An 18,862-nucleotide genomic window follows, 5' to 3' on the forward strand; every position below is an offset into this window, starting at 1 on the left:
GAGGTGGAGGTTGCGGTGAGCCAAGATGGCACCATTGCACACCAGCCTGGGCAACAAGAGTGAAACTCCGTCTCAAAAAAAAAAAAAGAAAGAAAAGAAAAAATCTTGGGCTGGGCATGTGACTCCCCTGTAATCTCAATACTTTGAGACGCAAAGGCAGGAAGATCACTTGAGTCCAGGAGAGACAGGGTTTCACCATGTTACCAAGACTGGTCTGAAACTCCCGGGCTCATGCAATACACCTGCCGCAGTCTCCCAAAGTACTGGGATTACAGGCATGAGCCAGGGCACGCTGCCAAGGCCAGGAGTTTAAGACCAGCATGAACAACAGAGTGAGTGAGACCTTATCTCTACAAGAAAATTTTTAGGTCGGGCTTGGTAGCTCATCTCTGTAATCTCAGCACTTTGGGAGGCTGAGACAGGTGGATGACCTGAGGTCAGGAGTTTGAGACCAGCCATGGCCAACATGGTGAGATAGCGTCTCTACTAAAAATACAAAAATTAGCCAGACATGGTGGCACAAGACTATAATTCCAGCTACTTGGGAGGCTGAGGCATGAGAATCACTGGGAGGCAGAAGTTGGCAGTGAGCCAAGATCGTACCAACTGCACTCCAGCCTGGCGACAGAGTGAGAACCTGTCACCCAAAAAAAGAAAAAAGAAAGAAAAGGTTTTGGAGAAGGATGGTGGTAATAGTTACATAACAGTGTGAATGTATTTAATGCTACAGAACTGTACATCTAAAAATGATCAAAATACAAATTTTACATTATATGTATTTTACCACAAGCATATACACAAAGCACTGCTGCTTCTGCCCTTCACTCTCAGATTCCCTATTCTAGGTTAAGTCAAGGAACTGAGGCCACCTGTCAGGAACCAGCATCAACTTGCCAGCGCCATCATGGTGAGCCCCTTTGGGTGCAGCCTTATGAGATTCTAGGCCAGAAGCCCCTGCAACCCCGTATTACTCCACTTCTGAATTCCTGGCCCATCGTCACCTAGAGAATAATAAATGTTTATTGTTTTAGGCCACTCGATTTTTTTTTTTAGACAGAGTATTGCTCTGTCACTCAGGCTGGAGGGCTGGACTGTAGTGGCATGATCTCAGCTCACTACAACCTCTGCCTCCTGGGTTCAAGCAATTCTCCTGCCTCAGCCTCCCCAGTAGCTGGGACTAGAGGCGCACACCACCACACCCAGCTAATTTTTGTATTTTAGTAGAGATGGGCTTTCACCATGTTGGCCAGGACAGTCTCAATCTTGACCTCATTATCTGCCTGCCTAAGCCTCCCAAAGTGCTGGGACTACAGGATGAGCCATGACACCCAGCCTAGGCCACTAAATTTTGAGAAAATGTGTTACACAGCAATAAGTAGCTAAGAAAGTAGCATTTTACTAGACTGCTTTGGTGTCTAGAAATGGAGTCTATCAATAGTTTACAGGTTAGAGGTACCAGTCCTCAAACCTCAAAGCAGTTTTCAGGTCTGAGAAACACTGCTCTAAGCTATAAGATAAGCCAACATGTCCTAGGGACCCACCAAGGGAGGGAGAGGGCTGTAAGACAGTAAAGCACTGCACTGGTGGCATGATTCCATGTGCACAGCCAGAACGCAGAGAACAGTGCAGGTCCATTCAGGGAAACAGTGATGACATGCCTGCGCCGTATAACCTTAGGTCCCAGGAAGGCTTGCCACTCAGAGTCTTGCTGCCTCTGTGTAAAATTAAGCTGCCTAATACTACACACCATGTACATGCTTACTAGAGTCAGCCAGACAGTGCTTGGCAGGATTTTTTGCTCCTCCCCACATACCAGAAATACTAACTAAAGAAACATCCTGGGACAGGGGAGAAAAAAACAGAAAGGATAACAATTTCCTTCTGAATTCTCACTCCGACTGGTCAGTGTTCATCCACATGGCTATTAATAACCAACGCATGTAGCTTACTCTAGGGTTTGTAAACTATCTTTATCTAAGGTATCTCACTTGACTGTCCCATGAAGACTTAAGGAGTCATTACTATCACTGCCCCCATTTTACATTTGTGGAAATGGAGCCTCAAAGAGAGTGACAAGGAAGAGATACAATCAAGATAAAAATCCACATCTAACTCTAAACCCGGTGAAGAGCCTTCTGTTCTTAACTGGACTCCACATGTAAACATTCCTGTAGTGACCACATCCACATGAGTGTCTTTCGTCTTAGCCACCTAATAGTTTACCTAACTGGTGACAAGCCCAGAATTTGCCTAAACTTTCCCCCAGAGCATTCAGACTGCTTCCAGATTCTTTGCTATATAAACAGTATGTCTGTAAATATACAGCACTCATTTTATTTCAAGAATCAGAAAATTCTCCAGGCATGGTGGTGCATGCCTGCAATCCCAGTTACTTGGGAGGCTGAGGCAGGAGAATCACTTGAACCCAGGAGGCAGAGGTTGCAGTGAGCTGAAATTGTGCCACTGCACTCCAGCCTGGGCGAAAAGAGCGAAACTTCATCTCAAAAAAAGAATCAGAGCTTGCCTCTATTCCTGACTCAGGGCACACAACAGAAGCAAAATACTTCTAGGCACAAAAGTAACATTCTAAGCCATCACCAGCCTTTGCTGGAGAGGAGATGGGTATGGAAAATATATTTAGTAAAAAACAAAAGGCTGGGCTGGGTGCGGTGGCTCAGACCTGTAATCCCAGCACTTTGGGAGGCCGAGGCGGGCGGATCACGAGGTTAAGAGATAGAGACCATCCTGGCCAACATGGTGAAACCTCATCTCTACTAGAAATACAAAAATTAGCCGAGCGTGGTGCTACACACCTGTAGTCCCAGCTACTGGGGAGACTGAGGCAGGAAAAATGCTTGAACCCAGGAGGTGAAGGTTGCAGTGAGCTGAGATCGCGCCACGCATTCCAGCCTAGCGCCTGGCGACAAAATAAGACTGTCTCAATCAATCAATCGATACAAAAGGCTGAGTATTAAACTGAAGAAAAACTGCTGTTTTGAATGCCTTAACTCTTTCCCTACCCCTTCACCACTTCCATTAATCAACATCTGGTATAACAAAGGTCTTTTGATTTGCAGTAGCTTTCAAATGTAAAAAAAAAAAGGCCTTAAATTCATCTTTCCTCTCTATCTCAATCATTTCTCACCAGCAACAACTGAACAATCGATATATACAGATGACCCTTAAACCCTCTCTTATCAGTACCAAGCAGAATGCCTGATACAGAGCCACTCAACAAGTATCTTATGACAGAATGAATACTGCCACTTTTCTGTTACTAAGAAGGATCTAAAAATATCTCTCTGCTGCTTAAATTCTCCCTCTTTAGTTCAATCTCCCACCACTCCTGTTACCTCTCTGGATTTTCAGAACATGCCAAGTTCTTTCAAGCCCTGAATATCTTTGCTGATGTTAATTCCTTCTGCCTTCTCCCCCTGCCACTCTCTTCCTGGAAATCTCATTCCTTAATTTCACCTCCTTGCATATGCCCTAAATTCCTGGCGACTCTCTTCCTCATGATAACTGTCACCTAACCCTGGTTATTTCAGACTCTACATTCTTCATTCCTGTACCCAGACAGCTAAATGTGGCTAGAGAAAACACTCAGCATGCTGTTGGGTCTCACTTTAAATACATGTCTAGGTTGGGCATGGTGGCTCATGCCTGTAATCTCTGCACTTTGGGAGGCCAAGGCAGGCTAGTCACCTGAGGTCAGAAGTTCAAGACCAGCCTAGCCAACATAGTGAAGGCCTCATCTCCACTAAAAATACAAAAATTAGCTGGGCATGGTGGTGGAAGCCTGTAATCCCAGCTACTTAGGAGGCTGAGACAGGAGAATCACTGGAACCCAGGAGGCAGAGGATGTACTAAACCGAGATTGTGCCATTGTACTCCAGCCTGGACGAAAAGAGCAAAACTCCGTGTCATTGATACATACATACATACATATATAAAATGCATATCTGTAAACAGAAATTAAACAGTAATTCTCTTTGTGGGTAGCAGAGGGACAAAAAAGCTTCTGGGGGCCGGGCATGGTGGCTCATACCTGTAATCACAGCACTTTGGGAGGCTGAGGTGGGCAGATCACGAGGTCAGGAGTTCAAGACCAGCCTGACCAACATGGTTAAACCCCGTCTCTACTAAAAATATAAATATTACCCAGGCATGATAGTACACGCCTGTAATCCCAGCTACTCAGGAGGCTGAGGCAAGAGAACCGCTTGAACCCGGGAGGTAAAAGTTGCAGTGAGCTGAGATCATGTCATTGCACTCCACCTGGGAGACAGAGCAAGACGCCATCTCAAAAAAGGGGGGTTTGAATTTTATAGTATGTAAACTACATCTCAATTTTTTAAAACAATTAATTAAAAAGCAAGGAAAAAAAGAATCCCACCAAATGCTGGCAACAATGTAGAGCAACCGGAATTCTCATACATTGTGGAAATGCAAAATGGTACAGGGACTCTAAAAAACAGTTTGGCAGTTTCTCGCTTGGTTAAACAAATACTTACATGATGCAGCAATCCAACTTGCTGGTATTTATCCAAGAGAAATGACAATTTATGTTCTCACAAAAACCTATATGCAAATGTTTATTCATATTAACACAAAACTGGAAACAATCCATATGTCTTTGAATGCGTAAGTAGATAAACTGTGGTATATCCATACAATGGAATACTTACTACTAGGTTCTAAAAGCAATAAACTTTTATTTTTGCTCAAGCAAAAATATGGGTCTGTCTCAAATGCATTATGCTCTAAGTGTAAGAAGCCAAATCCAAAAGGCTATGTACTGAATAATTCCATTATAACACATTCTGGAAAAGTCACATCAGTGAGTGACAGGAGCTGGAGGTGCCAGGACAGGCTGATTACAAAGGGACATGAGGAAGTTCTGTGGGTAACAGAAATGCTTTATATCTTTCCTTTCTTCTTTTTTTTTTTTTTCTTTTGAGACAGGATCTCACTGTATCACCCAGCCTGCAACTGGAATGCAGTGGTGCCCTTACAGCTTGCTGCAGCCTTGACCTCCTGGGCTCAAGCAATCTTCCTCCCACCCAAACCTCCTGAGTAGCTAAAACTACAGACACACACCATCACACCCAGCTATTATTTTTTTTATTATGATTTTTTTTTTTTCGAGAGACAAAAATCTCATTATGTTGCCAGGCTGGTCTTGAACTCCTAAGCTCAAGCAATCTTCCCATCTTAGCCTCCCAAAATGCTGGGATTATAGGCATGAGCCACCATGCCTGGCCTATATCTTGATTCTGGTGGGGTTTGCGTGAACTGTTGAATTTGGCATTCTGAAAACAGCGAATTTTACTATGGGTTGAGCATCTCAAATCTAAACATCCAAAATCTGAAACTTTTTGAGCATCAAGTTATCTTTTTATGCAGGCAGATCAACTGAGGTCAGGAGTTTGAGACCAGCCTGACCAACATAGAGAAACCCTGTCTCTATTAAAAATACAAAATTAGCCAGGCATGGTGGCACATGCCTGTAATCCCAGCTACTGGGGAGGCTAAGGCAGGAGAATCACTTGAACCCAGGAGGTGGAGGTTGCAGTGAGCCAAGATCGCACCACTGTACTCCAGCCTGGGCGACAGAGTGAGACTCCATCTCATAAAAAAAAAAAAAAAAACGTCAGCAGCAAACTCTAATAATGCAAACTATGGTCTTTGGGTGGTACTGAGGTATCAATATAGGTTCATCAGTCATAACAAATGTACCCCTCTGGTGCAGGATGTTGAAAGTGCAGGAGGCTGGAGGGAGAACACAGGAATATGGGAACTCGGTACATTCTTTTTTTCATTTTTTTTTTAGAGGCAGGGCCTTGTTCTGCCACCTAAGCTGCAATGCAGTGGCATAATCATGGTTCATTGTAGCCTTAAACTTCTGGGCTCATGTGATCCTCCCACCATAGCCTCCCAAGTAGGTAGGACTACAGGTGCAAGCCACCGCCCACCCTAGCTACTTTGGGTTTTGTGTGTGTGTGTGTGTTTTAGAGACAGGGTCTTGCAATGTTGTCCAGACTGGTCTCTAACTCCTGGGCTCAAGAAATCTTCCCATCTCAGTCTCCCAAAGTGCTGGGATTATAGGCATAAGCCACTGTGCCCAGCCAGAACTCTGTACTTTCTGTTCAATTTTGCTGTGAACATAAAACTGCTCTAAAAAAGTTTGTTTTTTAAAATCCCATTTACACATTACCGACTCCCAAATTCCTTTTTTTTTTTTTAAACAGGGTCTTGCTCTGTTGCCCCAGGCTGAAGTATAGTAGCACAATCATAGCTCACTACAGCCTTGACCTCCCTAGCTCAAGTTATCCTCCCACCTCAGCCTCCCCAAAAGCTGGGACCACAAGCTCACACCACCATGCCCAGCTAGGTTTCTTGGATCTTTTGTGTATATATGTGTTGTGGAGACTACATTGCCCAGGCTGCTCTCAATCTCAGGATTCAAGCGATCCTCCTGTCTTGGCCTCCCAAAGTCCTGGGATTACAGGCATGAGCCACCACACTCAGCCCAGCTCTCAAATGTCTCTTTCTAACCCAGGGCTCACACTTGAACATCTGACTCAGTTATTCAACTATCCATTCAACATCTCCACTTAGTCATCTAAAAGGAATCTCATATATTTAACACGCCCAAAACCAAACTGCTTACCTTCTCCCTAGAACCTGGTTCTACTGAAATCTATCCCATTTCCACATGTGGTAATTCCGTCTACTGGTACCGAGAGAAAAAGCCCTTGGAGTCATCCTTGATTCTTCTCTGTCTCTTACAATGTCATCAGCAAATCTGTCAGCTGTACCTTCAAAAATTATCTGGACTCTGATCACTTCTCATCAACCTCCCCACTTCTGTTTAGTTCAAACAACTATCACCTTTCATATGGACTACTACAAAAGATCCTTGCTCTTCTTGTTTCTGCCCATGGCTGCCTACAGCATATTCTACACACAAAAACCACAGCAACGTTTTTGTTTTGAGACAGGGTCTCGCTCTGTCACCTAGGATGGAGTGCAGTGGCATCATCTCAGCTCACTGCAACCTCTGCCCCCCAGGCTCAAGTGATTCTTCCACCTCAAGCACCAAACTAGCTGAGACCACAGGTGTCACATCACTAGCTGAGACCACATCACTATGCCTGGCTATTCTTTTGTATTTTTAGTAGAGATGGGGTTTTGCTATGTTGTCCAGGCTCACAGTCACCTTTTTTTTTTTTTGAGACAGAGTTTCAATCTTGTTGCCTAGACTGGAATGCAAAGGTGCAATCTCAGCTCGCTGCATCCTCCACCTCCTGGGTTCAAGCAATTCTCCTGCCTCAGTCCCCTGAGTAGCTGGGATTACAGGTGTCCACCACTATGCCTGGTTAATTTTTAATATTTTTGGTACATGTTGGCCAGACTGGTCTCAAACTCCTGGCCTCAGGTGATCTGCCCACCTCAGCCTCCCAAAGTGCTGAGATTACAGGTGTGAGCCACCGCACTGGGCCCACAGCCACTTATAATACCTGAAATCAGATAACATCACTTCCCTGTTTAAGACCTTTCAATGGCTTACTATCACATTTACAATTAAGTCCAAACTCATTATGGCCAATCTGGCCCCTGCTGACCTTTCTGGGCTCACCTCTTACCTCTGGCCTCTCACTTTCTACCCTCGAAGCCACATGTTCCTTCCTACTATTACTTGAATGCCCTGCTTGCTCCTACGTCAGGACTTGTGCCTTGACTGCCTCTGTCTGCAACCCTCTTTCCCCTGGACACTAACAAAACTCACTCCCTCACTTACTTCAGGACTCTATTCAAACATCTCCCTGTCAGAGAGATCTCCTCTGTCTACCCTCTATATAAAAAAGCAAAATACATACACATAGAGGCACTCTCTACCCACTTGAAACTACTTATTCCAAAAAGGAAAAAAAAAAAAGTGAGAGAGAAAAAAAAGAAAGTACTTATTCCACTTTCTAGGATTCATCACTACCCAACATTATCTGTATATAGCAGTCTGCTTGTGTGTGTTCTATCCACCTCTACTAGGCATATCCATATCCACCTCCATTAGGAATGTCAGCTCCTAAAGATCAGGGGCTGTCTGTCCTAATTACCACTATTTCTCCAGCATCTAGCATTGAATGAACGACTTGGCATCAAAAGTCATCTTTCTAGGCTGGGCATGCTGGCTCAAGACTGTAATCCCAGAACTTTGGGAGGCCAAGGCAGGCAGATCATGAGGTCATGAGATCAAGACCATCCTGGCCAATTTGGTGAAACCCCTTCTCTACTAAAAATACAAAAATTAGTTGGACGTAGTGGCGGGTGCCTGTAGTCTCAGCTACTTGGAAGGCTGAGGCAGGAGAATTGCCTGAACACAGGAGGTGGAGGTTGCAGTGAGTCGAGATTGTGCCACTGCACTCCAGCCTGGTGACAGAGCAAAACTCCGTCTCAAAAAAAACAAAAAAAGTCATCTTTCTGAAGGCTTCTGAAATTCCCACATATGAAATGAACTGTTCTCCCCTAGGAGTTTTTATAAATCAACTTTTTACAGAATAAATATCTCCTGATAATATAATTTCAGGGACTTTATTCTAGGTACAGAACACATGTATGGGAATCAAAGCCACACCCTAGTGTGCACAGAAGCCAGACTAGCTAGACTCAAATCCTAATTCACCATTAACAGCTACATAGCACTGGGAAACTTAACTGCTTTCTGCATCTATTTCCTCATATATAAAATGGAAATCATAAAAGTGCCCCCTTACAGCCTCTTGAGGATTAAAGGAGGTATAACATATAAAGCCTTTAGACTTGTGCCTGACACTGAGTAAATCACTCTGAGGAAAGAAACTCCTCTTTCCTGTCTCTTGTCTCAAAGAAGGAGGAAGTAAAAGTTGAGACATAGCAGGTATAAGGTCAGTGACCTGGAGGTTAAAGATTAAAACACCCCCCACCCTTAAGATCTCAGGTGATGTTAAGGGTCGGGGTGATATGGAGAAATGCCCTCTATTGTTCCCATTCAATCTTGCTCAAACCCCCATGCTTACTTCATCAATCAAGACCCCTTCACATGTACTTTCTAAAATTGTTAACCCAAGAGCTTTTCACATGTAATATCTAGAGTTGTAAGCCTACATAAAGGCAAAGGTTTGCTTTGTTAGATGAGCTTGGGCTGTTAGGCAATTATGCCACCTTGCTCCCGGCCGAATAAATCATTCCTTCCTTCCCAGTTCGGTGTTCGAGAGGTCCGTTTCTTGTGGCTGCTCCTGCTTCAACTCAATAAATGTGAATCACTAGCAAAGACATAAGCATGAGAATATATGATTAAAAACCCCTGGCCGTCAATACTAAACACCAAAGCCAAATACCTGACTCGTCCCTAAACAACTTGAAGTACTTATTTTTCATCATTTCAAAGCACCTGGTGTACTACCTGACTCACAGCAGACATTCAATACATGTTTGTGGAAAGCTCAGAAAAGATGGCTTTAAAAAAAAAAAAATCAGATGGTGTAAGAAGTAAGGTGGTAGGAACCAGAAACTGAGATGTGATCAGTGCAAATAATCCTAATGAAAAAGAAATAAAAAATTATCTAAGGACATTATGAAACTCATATTTTTAAATCCTCTGTACAAGAAACGGAAATAAACTATCATCAGCTTAAATGGAAACACAGCAGAGGACAGGTGCCAGAGTGTCAGGAAAGCAACAGACAGAAGGAGCTTTTTCATTGTGTTCAGAGCAAGAACAGAGAAGGCCAGCTTTCTCTACTGCTTAAAACAGATGGCACACTCCTGACAGATGACAGGAAGAAGGCGGAAGGTGGCAGAGCAAGCAGATTCTATTCTATCAACCAAGCAACAACTAGGAAACTGCAGCCTCTGAGATGTTAGTTCATCTATACAACCCAGGAAGTAAATAGAGAAGGAAGGGCCGGCGTGGTGGCTCATGCCTGTAATCCTAGCACCCTGGGAGACTGAGGCAGCCAGATCACCTGAGGTCAGGAGTCCAAACCAGCCTGTCCAGCATGGTGAAACCACGTCTCTATTAAAAATACAAAAATTAGCCAGGTGTGGTGGCACATGCCTGTAATCCCAGCTACTTGGGAGGCTGAGGCAGGAGAATTGCTGGAATCCAGGAGGTGGAGGCTACAGTGAGCCAAGATCATGCCACTGCTCTCCAGCCTGGGCGACAGAGTAAGACTGTCTCAAACAAACAAACAAACAAACAGGGAAGGCAGGATTACCTTCTCCATGCTCAAAGTTCACCCCAAAGCGGTACATCAAAAATTACAGCCAGGTGCAGTGGCTCACGCCTGTAATCTCAGCACTTTGGGAAGCCTAGGCAGGTGGATTACCTGAGGTCAGGAGTTCAAAACCAGCCTGACCAACAAGGAGAAACCCCGTCTCTACTAAAAATACAAAAGTAGCTGGGCATGGTGATGAATGCCTGTAATCCAAGCTACTCAGGAGGCTCAGGCAGGAGAATCGCTTGAACATCACTTTGCCTTGAGGCGAAGGTTGTGGTGAGCCAAGATCTCTCTACTGCACTGCAGCCCAGGCAACAAAAGCAAAACTCCGGTCCGAAAAAATAAATTATAATATGGGCCAGGTGCAGTGGCTCATAGCTGTAATCCCAACATCTTGGGAGGCCAAGGTGGGAAGATCAACACTTTAGGAGGCCAAAGCGGGAAGATCACTTGAGCCCTGGAGTTTGAGACCAGTCTGAGCAACACAGAAAGACTCAGTCTTTATCACAAATACAGAAATTTAATTTTTTAATTTTTTAATTGTTTTGAGACAGGGTTTCACTCTGTCACCCAGGATGGAATGCAGTGGCACAATCTAGGCTCACTGCAACCTCTGCTTACTGGGTAGAGGTTGATTCCAGAAAGGATTCTCCAGCCTGTCTCCCGAGTAGCTGGGACTATAGGCACGAGCTACCAACACCCAGCTAATTTATATATATATATATATATATTTAATTCCATTTTAGGTTTTGGGGTACATGTGAAGAACATGCAAGATTGTTGCATAGGTACACACATGGCAGTGTGATTTGCTAATTTTTATATTTTTTTGTAGAGATAGGGTTTTGCCATTTTGTCCCAGGCTATTCTTGAACTCCTGAGCTCAAAGCAATCTGCCCACCTTGGTCTCCCAAAGTGTCAGGATTACAGGTGTGGGCCACTGTGATTGGCCCAAAAAAATAATTTAAATGCAGAAATAAAATTAGGCTATAGGAGTACTTAAAAAAAAGAAGAACTGTTAGTTCATACAATAGTTAGCTCATTTAATTTGGGATTAAGTTTACAACATAAATCAAATACAATTTATCCTGAGTAAGATATATATTTTTCTTTCTTTCTTTCTTTTTTTTTTTTTTAAGACGGGGTTTCAGCCGGGCGTAGTGGCTCAAGCCTGTAATCCCAACACTTTGGGAGGCCGGGGCGGGTGGATCATAAGGTCAAGAGATCGAGACCATCCTGGTCAACATGGTGAAACCCCGTCTCTACTAAAAATACAAAAAATTGGCTGGGCATGGTGGCACGTGCCTGTAATCCCAGCTACTCAGGAGGCTGAGGCAGGAGAATTGCCTGAACCCAGGAGGCGGAGGTTGTGGTGAGTCAAGATCGTGCCATTGCACTCCAGCCTGAGTAGCAAGAGTGAAACTCCGTCTCAAAAAAATAAATAAATAAAATAAAGACAAGGTTTCACTATGTTGGTCAGGCTGGTCTTGAACTCCTGACCTCAGGTGATCTGCCCGCCTTGGCCTCCTAAGTGCTTGGATTACAGGTGTGAGCCACCACGCCCGGCCAAGATATGCATTTTTCAAATGTCAAAAAAAACTTAAATTCCAGTCAGAATATTTGTTAATAGTAATACTAATACTGTAACTTTGAAACTATTTTGCATATAACACAGAATAAGGCACATAGGTTAAAGTATGATTAGGAACAAATATTTTCCGTAGAAAACAAAGACAAAAATTAAAATCTAAATCTAAATTCCTGGACGGGTGAGGTGGCTCATGCCTGTAATCCCAGCACTTTGGGAGGCCAAGGTGAGCAGATCATTTGAGGTCAGGAGTTCAATACAGGCCTGACCAACATGGTGAAATGCTGCCTCTACTAAAAATACAAAAATTAGCCAGGCGTGGTGGTGGGTGCCTGTAATCCCAGCTCCCAGGAGGCTGAGGCAGAAGAAGAATGCTTGAACCCCAGAGATGGAGGTTGCTGTGAGCTGAGATCCCACTCCTGCACTCCAGTCTGGATGATCGAGCAAGACTCCATGTCAAAAATAAATACATTTAAATAAATAAATACATAAATTCCTTTTATTTATATCTCAATAAATCTGGAAGGCGAATATATATATATTCCCAAAATGTTTGTTTGTTTGTTTTTTGAGACAGAGTCTTACTGCATTATCCTAGGCTGGAGTACAGTGGTACAATCTTGGCTCACTGCAACTTCTGCCTCCTGGACTCAAGTGATCCTCTCACCTAGGCCTCCTGAGCAGCTAGCTAGAATTACAGGTACATGCCACCATGTCCAGCTAATTTTTTGCATTTTTAGTAGACATGAGGTTTCACCATATTGGCCAGGCTGGTCTCAAACTCTTGACCTCAAGAAATCTGCTTGCCTTAGCCTCTCAAAGTGCTGGGATTACAGGCGTGAGTCACCATGCCCAGCCATATTTTAAGTTTTATTTAGCATAGTTATACCATGCATATTCTATTTGTTAGTTCTTTTTGTTTCATTCATTCATTCATTTATTATTTGGGGAAGGGGTTTGGGGAAACAGGGTCTCTCTCTGTTGCCCAGGCTGGAGTGCAGTGACACAATCCATTTCGGCTCACTGCAACCTCAGCCTCCTTGGGTTCAAGCGATTCTCCTGCCTCAGCCTCCTGAGTAGCTGGAATTACAGGCACCTGCCACGACGCCTGGCTAATTTTCATCATGTTGGCCAGTTTGGTCTCAAACTCCTGACCTCAGGTGATCCACACACCTTGGCCTCTCAAAGTGCTGGGATTACAGGCATGAGCTACCATGCATGGTCTATTTATTCATTTTTGAGACAGTGTCTCACTCTGTTGCCCAGGCCTTATATTTCCAATTTAAATTTAACATTTTAGGCTTGGAGCAGTGGTTCACGCCTGTAATCCCAGCACTTTGAGAAGCCAAGGCAGGCAGATCACTTGAGGTCAGGAGTTCAAGACCCACCTGGCCAACAGGGTGAAACCCCGTCTCTACTGAAAATACAAAATTAACCAGGCATGGTGACACGTGCCTGTACTCCCAGCTACTTGGGAGGCTGAGAACTGCTTGAACTCGGGAGGTAGAGGATGCAGTGAGCCATTGATAGCACTACTGCACTCTAGCCTGGGGGACAGAGCAAGACTCTTGTCTCAAAAAATAAATAAATTGGAAATATCAAAGTGAACTCACAATTTTTCAAAAAATATACTTCTTAGCTCCACTCACTAAAAGGTTAAGACAATGACATCCTAGCGGCAATAAACACACCCAGTGCCCCAAAATTTGTTTTTTTTAACCAATGTTTTATTTTATTTATTTATTTTATTTAGAAATAGATAGAGGGCCAGGCATGGTGGCTCATGCTTGTAATCCCAACACTTTGGGAGGCCGAGGCAGGTGGATCACAAGGTCAGGAGTTCAAGACCAGCTTGGCCAACCCCATCTCTACTAAAAATACAAAAAAAATAGCTGGGCATGGCAGCAGGCACCTATAATCCCAGCTACTTGGGAGGCTGTGGCAGGAGAATCACTGGAACCTGCGAGATCGAGACTGCAGTGAGCCGAGATGGATTGTGTCACTGAACTCTAGCCTGGGTGACAAAACCAGACTCTGTCTCAAAAAAAGAAAGAAAGAAAGAGATAGAGTCTTGTTCTTATCACCCAAGCAGTGGTGTGATTAGAGCTAACTGCAGCCTCAACCTCGGCAGTCAATTTATTTATTTGTTTATTTTTTGAGACAGAGTCTCACTCTGTCACTCAGGCTAGAGTGCAGTGGTGCAGTTTCAGCTCTGCAACCTCTGCCTCCCGGGTTCAAGTAATTCTTTTGCCTCAGCCTCCTGAGTAGCTGGGACTAAAAGCGCATGCCACCACACCTGGCTAATTTTTGTGTTTTTCATAGAGATGGCGTTTCACTATGTTGGCCAGGCTGGTCTCAAACTCCTGACCTCGTGATCCACCTGCCTCAGCCTCCCAAAGTGCTGGGATTACAGGTGTGAGCCACCATGCCCGGCTTAGATGTCAATTTCTAAATACCCTTTCCTAATTAAAGAAACCAAGCCTTGTATAACTGGCTGAATCCAAGGTCTGGGATGGAAAAAGTAAAAGGTAAATTTGGGGTTTCTAATACTGCCGGAAAACAAAAATGTGCTAAGGGCCTAACAAGAATGTGTCAAAAGAACAAAGGAGCTAGTTTAAATAACCTCCCACTGGCCAAATTTGGGATAATTCTAGCAAAAATAATAATAATAACAATAAATGGAACGAACTACACCTCCACATTGAATAATCTTATTCCTTTGTGCACTTTAAAATAATAAAAATAAAAGCTCTTCTTACAGAAGAACATCAGCTAATAAAACAGAATGACAAAACTAAAAGATTACCATTTTTCCATCTCCAGCGTAATAACTGATTCAGGTAAGGATTATCAATGGATGCTAAATCATTAGGTAAATGGCGTGGGAGGATAATAGGATACTGACAAGTAACAAAATATCCCCACAGATTACTACTTGCACAAGGAAAAATATACCTTTATAATGGTGAGAGATGGAAGTCATTACCTTATCCAAGTGACACACGGAACAGTGGGACGACCTAGCTTTATGTGTCCCCCGATGTGACGCAATATGAAACACGGCATTACCACTGAAACACGCTGCAAAAAAAATGTTTAATCTGAAGTCTAGACCTCATTTCCAGTTTACAGGAAATAGAAGAGAATACAAGGAACAAGTTAAGCTCTGCAGGATAAAAACCATGTGACCAAACCAGAATGTGGGACATTCTACAAAACGACTGTTCAGAACTCCTAAAAATTAAATAAGTAATGCTGCGAAGGGGAAAAAACTGGGAAGGGAGAAAGATTACCATGTAATCAAAGCAACTAAAAAGACATAAAAACAAAAATGTAACGTGGATCCTGTCTGGAAAAACACTATAAGGGACATTTTTGGAAGAACAAGAATATTTGAATATCTCTGGATATTATATAGTATACAATTATTGCTAAATTAAATAAGTATACAAAGCAAATGCGCTAACAACTAGTGAATACAGGTGGAATGTATAAAGTTCCCTCAACTTTTTATTAAGTTAGAAAATTTTCGGCCAGGCACAGTGGCTCAAGCCTGTAATCCCAGCACTTTGGGAGGCCAAGGAGGGTGGATCACAAGGTCAAGAGATCGAGACCATCCTGGTCAACAAGGTGAAACTCTGTCTCTACTAAAAATATAAAAATTAGCTGGGCATGGTGGCGCATGCCTGTAATCCCAGCTACTCAGTAGGCTGAGGCAGGAGAATTGCCTGAACCCAGGAGGCGGAGGTTGCGGTGAGCCGAGATGGCGTCATTGCACTCCAGCCTGGGTAACAAGAGCAAAACTGCGTCTCAAAAAAAAAAGAAAGAAAATGTTCTTAATAAAAAGCTGGGACTTAGTTACTTTAGGGCCAAAAATAAGAACAAATAACTCAAGGATTCAGAGGTAAAAAGTCACAAGGAAATAAGCAATTAACAAGTGAACCCTGGCAGGGCATGGTGGCTCACCTCTGTAATCCCAACCCTTTGGGAGGCCAAGGCGGGCGGATCCGTTGAGGTCAAAAGACCAAGACCATCCTGGCCAACATGGTAAAACCCCTCTCTACTAAAAATACAAAAATTAGCTGGGGGTGATGGTGCATCCTGTAGTTCCAGCTAATTGAGAGGCTGAGTCAGGAGAATCACTTGCACCCGGGAAACAGAGTTTGCAGTGAGCTGAGATCTCACCACTGCACTCAAGCCTGCACTTGACAGAGACTACATCTCAAAAAAGAAAAAGGGGGGGGGACCCTAATTCCCTAATTTCATTTTGATGGACTGAAAATACACACATACACAAAGACACAGACACACACACAAAATATGGCTCTCCCTTGAAGCAATCCTACCTACTATAATGTAAACAAATCACCTATCAGGGTGAAAACATAACCCCTTTCAGTCTAGAGATAATAAAACAAACTCTCCATTATTCTTGGCAAAGCATTCAAAGTCAAAGATTTTACCAAAAAAATTAAATGTCCAGTACTCTAGATTAGGAAATTAGATGAACATTATGAGTATGCATTTTTCAGTGTTTTTTTGTTGTTAAATTTAGGAGTCAGGAACATTCAGATACTCTGGAGAAATTTGGTTATTACAAAAATGCTATGAAAACAGTCTACCTTGATTCAAATCCTAGTCCCACCACTGTGTAACCTTGGGCAAATAACTTTATCTCTCTGAGCCTCCTTTTTCATACTGCTAAAATAAGGCTCATAACAGCACCCACATGAGGGTGTTCCCCACCTAAAGTCGGATAGTCTCCTTCTCAGTGTGGCAGGGTCCATCTCAAAAACAAAAAGAAAGTGTTCCAGAAAATAATGGAAAAAACCAACATCCTCATGTTCTAAGACTAGTATAATAATGCTACACTAAACCTGAAAACAGAGAGCACAAGAAGAGATCAAAAACCAAAAGTATAATGAATATGAATATCAAAATCTCAAATAAAAAATTAGTAAACTAAATCTAATAATTTATTATATAAATGACCTAATAAGCTTATCCAGGAATACAAGCAAGAATTGTTCAACATTACAAAATCTGTTAATGTCGAATACCATGCAAACAGATAAAAGGGGAAGCAAAAGAAAAGTAAAAGAAAGATTAAAAGGAAAAATACACATGGTCAATTAATTAGATGCCCAGAAAGCATTAAATTCAACATTACTCGGGCACTGAAAAAAAAAAAAATTCCAGCAAACAAGGAATTGACAGGAACTTCTCTAATCTGATCCAACACATCTACCGTGATCCTATGATAAACATCTTACTTAATGGTGACGTCTCAGACGTGTTCCTGTTAAAAATCAAACAACAAACTATGGAAGGCTGCTATCATCACTACCATTCAACACCATGCTGCTAAGATCCCGGTCCACGACCATGGAAGGGAAAAAGTGAAAGAAAGAAAGAAAAAAAGGCAGGAAGGAAGAAAGGAAAAGAAATGAGAAGCAGAGGACTGGAAAAGAAGAGGCAAAATAGTTGTTTGCAAATATATGACGATCTATATAGAAAATCCAAAAGAACCATTAAGATGAATATGAAAATGGAGAAAGGCTTCTGTGTGAGACCAGCATATAAAACTCAATAGCAATAAAGCCTCATGTACCCATTACACATGGCCACGTTTGCTTCCTCTATCTTCCCACCCTTTCCCTTTCATATCATCTCCTTTTTCTTCCTACTGCCTATATAAATTTCATATTATCTTGAAGCAAATCACAACATATCATTATATTCATAAATGTCGGTATATAATCTCTAAGAAATAAGAACTCTCAAAAAAACAAAACTACAAAACTACAGTATCATTTCCACATCCAAAATGTTAAAAATGATTCTTTAATATCAAATAACCAACCAATGTTCAAACTTCCAACAATCTCATAAATGTCATAAATCTTTTTTAAGCAGTCCGTTTTTGTTTTCAAAATATATAAAATCCACACGTTGAATTTAGTTAACAACAATATTCCTTCATACCAGCAATAACCAGAGAAACATAGTGAAACCCTGCCTCTACTAAAATACAAAAAAATTAGCTGGGCGTGGTGAGGCACACCTGAAGTCCCAGCTACTCAGGAGGCTGAGACGGGGGCATCGCTTGAACCCGCAGGGCAAAGGATGCCGTGAGCCGAGATCATGCCACTCCACTACAGCCTGGGCAACAGATCAACACTCCATCTCAAAAAAAAAAAAAAAGGGGGCCAGGCACGGTGGCTCACGCCTGTAATCCCAGCACTTTGGGAGGCCAAGGTGGGCAGATCAGGAGGTAAAGAGATCAAGACCATCCTGGTCAACATAGTGAAAGCCCTTCTCTACTAAAACATAAAAAATTAGGTGGGCGTGGTGGCACGCGTCTGTAGACCCAGCTGCTTGGGAGGCTGAGGCAGGAGAATTGCTTCAACCCGGGAGGTGGAGGTTGCAGTGAGCAGAGATCACCCCACTGCACTCCAGCCTGGCGCCTGGTGACCGAACGAGACTTTGTCTCAAAAAAGAAAGAAAGAAAGATCCAGTCAGGGCACGGTGGCTCACGCCTGTAATCCCAGCACTTTAGGAGGTCAAGATGGGCACATCACAAGGTCAGGAGGTCGAAACCATCCTGGCCAACATAATGAAATCCCATCTCTACTAAAATAATTTTTAAAAATTAGCTGGGCATGATGTCGTACACTTGTAGTCCCAGCTACTCCAGAGGCTAAGGCAGGGGCATTGCTTGAAACCGGGAGGCAGAGGTTGCAGGGAACCGAGATCACGCCACTGCACTCCAGTCTGGGCAAGAGAGAGAGACTCCATCTGAGGAAAAAAAGATTCGGCCGGGCACAGTGGCTCACACCTATTATAGCAGCACTTTCAGAGGCCAAGGTGGGCGGATCACCTGAGGTCAGGAGTTCAACACCAGCCTGGCCAACAGGACAAAACCCGATCTCTACTAAAAAATACAATAATAGGTGGGCATGGTGGTGGGCGCCTGTAATCCCAGCTACTCCGGAGGCTTAGGCAGGGAGTA

General features: G+C 43.1%; 1 protein-coding gene across 13 annotated transcripts in view; it reads right to left on the bottom strand.

Annotated features, from left to right (window-relative positions):
* Positions 1–18,862, bottom strand: part of PHF20 (PHD finger protein 20) — a 196,886-nt gene that overhangs the window by 112,805 nt on the left and 65,219 nt on the right. For 2 of the 13 annotated variants that reach the window (XM_078370985.1, XM_054256871.2), the window contains one exon: positions 14,837–14,931. The exons of the other annotated variants lie outside the window; for them this stretch is intronic. In XM_078370985.1, coding sequence (XP_078227111.1) covers positions 14,837–14,916 — 80 coding nt within the window. In that variant the 5' untranslated portion in view covers positions 14,917–14,931. The remainder of the gene's footprint in view (positions 1–14,836; positions 14,932–18,862) is intronic. 13 annotated transcript variants of the gene reach the window in all.

The sequence above is a fragment of the Callithrix jacchus genome, chromosome 5 (genome assembly GCF_049354715.1).
Source record: "Callithrix jacchus isolate 240 chromosome 5, calJac240_pri, whole genome shotgun sequence".
Classification (NCBI taxonomy): Eukaryota; Metazoa; Chordata; class Mammalia; order Primates; family Cebidae; genus Callithrix; species Callithrix jacchus.